General features: G+C 31.5%; 1 protein-coding gene across 1 annotated transcript; it reads left to right on the forward strand.

Moving 5' to 3' along the window:
• The first annotated feature begins 447 nt into the window (after positions 1–447).
• LOC127130719 (uncharacterized) lies at positions 448–1,534 on the forward strand. The gene is made up of 2 exons (XM_051059687.1): positions 448–544; positions 1,281–1,534. The coding sequence occupies exons 1-2, from the start codon at positions 448–450 to the stop codon at positions 1,532–1,534; spliced, it is 351 nt and encodes a 116-aa protein (XP_050915644.1).
• Positions 1,535–1,788: the final 254 nt, after the last annotated feature.

Genomic DNA, 1,788 nt, shown 5'->3' on the forward strand with positions numbered 1-1,788 from the left:
GGTATTGTTAATTCGGCGTGTAATTATAGAGTCAACTCTATTCAAGTAATGCACAATCTTCAACAGGGAAAAATTAACGAATTTGAATAAGATCTAATCGCCTTATCATTATCTTACTTTTTATCAAAGTTTATTCACATAATTATTTTTCGCATAATCAATCTAAAAACCCCCCATATTTACTTTAAATCGCATGATTATAACTTTGTTTAAATTTGCAATCCTTGTGAAGACAAAATTATTTTTATTACTTCGACCGTATTAATACACTTTTTAAGAAAGTCATCAATGATACACTAAACACCTACAAGGACAGATTAGTAGTAAGTGATTTTAAACAAAAGTAATGTGTTAGTTAGTTCGGCACATGTCCACCGGTAACAGGGACGACAAAAATTACAGTATTGTTTGCATTAGCTTATTTGCATGATCTTATAGTTTATTAAAATGGATGTCAAAACGGAATTCCTAAATGGAGATCTTGATGAGGATATTTACATGGAGCAATCAGAAGGTTTTGTACTTCCTGATAATGAACAAAAAGGTGTGCAAGCTTGTCAAATCCTTGTATAAATTAAAACGAGCACCGAAAAATTGTACCTAAAGTTTGACTATATCATACTTTCAAATGGATTTGTTCCAAATAATTGTGGCAAGTGTTTGTACACAAAGGTGCGTGAGAAAATTATGATATTCCTTTGTCTCTATTTTGGTGACATGTTAATCATTAACAATGAGATGAATGGGATTTCAGAAACAAAGAGGTTTATAACTTTCATATTCAAAGTGAAAGATCTTCCACTAATTGAAACTATTTTAGGGATCAAAGTTAACCGAAATAGTGGGGGTTAGAACTTAGTCAAACACACTATGTGGAGAAAGTTCTTAATAAGTTCAAACACTTACATTTCATGTAAGTGAGTACTCTATTTGATCATAGTGCCAAGCTTCAAAAGAATTATGAAAGAATTGTGGCTCAGTTTAAATATGCAAGTACAATTAGTTGTTGAATGTATTTGATGCAATGTGCTAGACCCATCATGACATTTGCAGTTAGTAAAATGATTATATTTACTAACAATTCAAATAGTGAACATTGGAAGGTCATCATAAGGATTTATGGTTACCTGTTGAAAACAAAAAATCGTCGCCTCCGGTATGGTGGTTTTCCAACTATATTAGAAGGATATACAGATGCAAGTTGGATATCGAGTGTTAGAGATCATAAATCTACAACTCAATGAATATTTAAGCTACCTAAAGGTGCAATTTATTTGAAGGGCAAGAAACAAACTTGATCACTTTGTCATCCATGAAATCAAAGTTTGTGGCTCTTTCTTCCGTTGATCAAGAAGCTAAATGGTTGAGGTACCTTCTATTGGAAGTTCCATTAGCTAAATACAATGTTCCAAAGATATTGATACATTGCAATAGTCAAGACACTTTAGCTAGAGCATATAATAAAGTTTATAATGGAAAGTTTAGGCAACTAGATCTTAGACATTCCTTCGTGAGAAAATTGATTAAGAATTGAATCATTTCACTCTCATATATACGTTCAAGCTATAATTTAGTCGATCCATTTACTAAACCACTAGCTAGCGTATTAGTAAAGACTACCTCAAGAGGTATGAGATTGAAACTCTTTGAGTAAGAGTTCTAATAATGGTATCTACCCAATATAACGTTAATAAAATATTAACCTTAGATTCAATTGGTAAAAACAAACTTTTAATTTGGATGTTTGTGCAACAATATGTAATTATATTGACTATTGCATTTGGAGGA

Source organism: Lathyrus oleraceus, chromosome 3, assembly GCF_024323335.1.
Source record: "Lathyrus oleraceus cultivar Zhongwan6 chromosome 3, CAAS_Psat_ZW6_1.0, whole genome shotgun sequence".
Lineage (NCBI taxonomy): Eukaryota > Viridiplantae > Streptophyta > Magnoliopsida > Fabales > Fabaceae > Lathyrus > Lathyrus oleraceus.

What these genes read in the sequence shown, in the direction of transcription:
- LOC127130719 (XM_051059687.1), top strand. Translation starts at nt 448, where the DNA reads ATGGATGTCAAAACGGAATTCCTAAATGGAGATCTTGATGAGGATATT. An exon ending in TCCTGATAATGAACAAAAAG is followed by an intron (nt 545 to 1,280) that starts GTGTGCAAGCTT and finishes ATTTATTTGAAG; the next exon opens with GGCAAGAAACAAACTTGATC.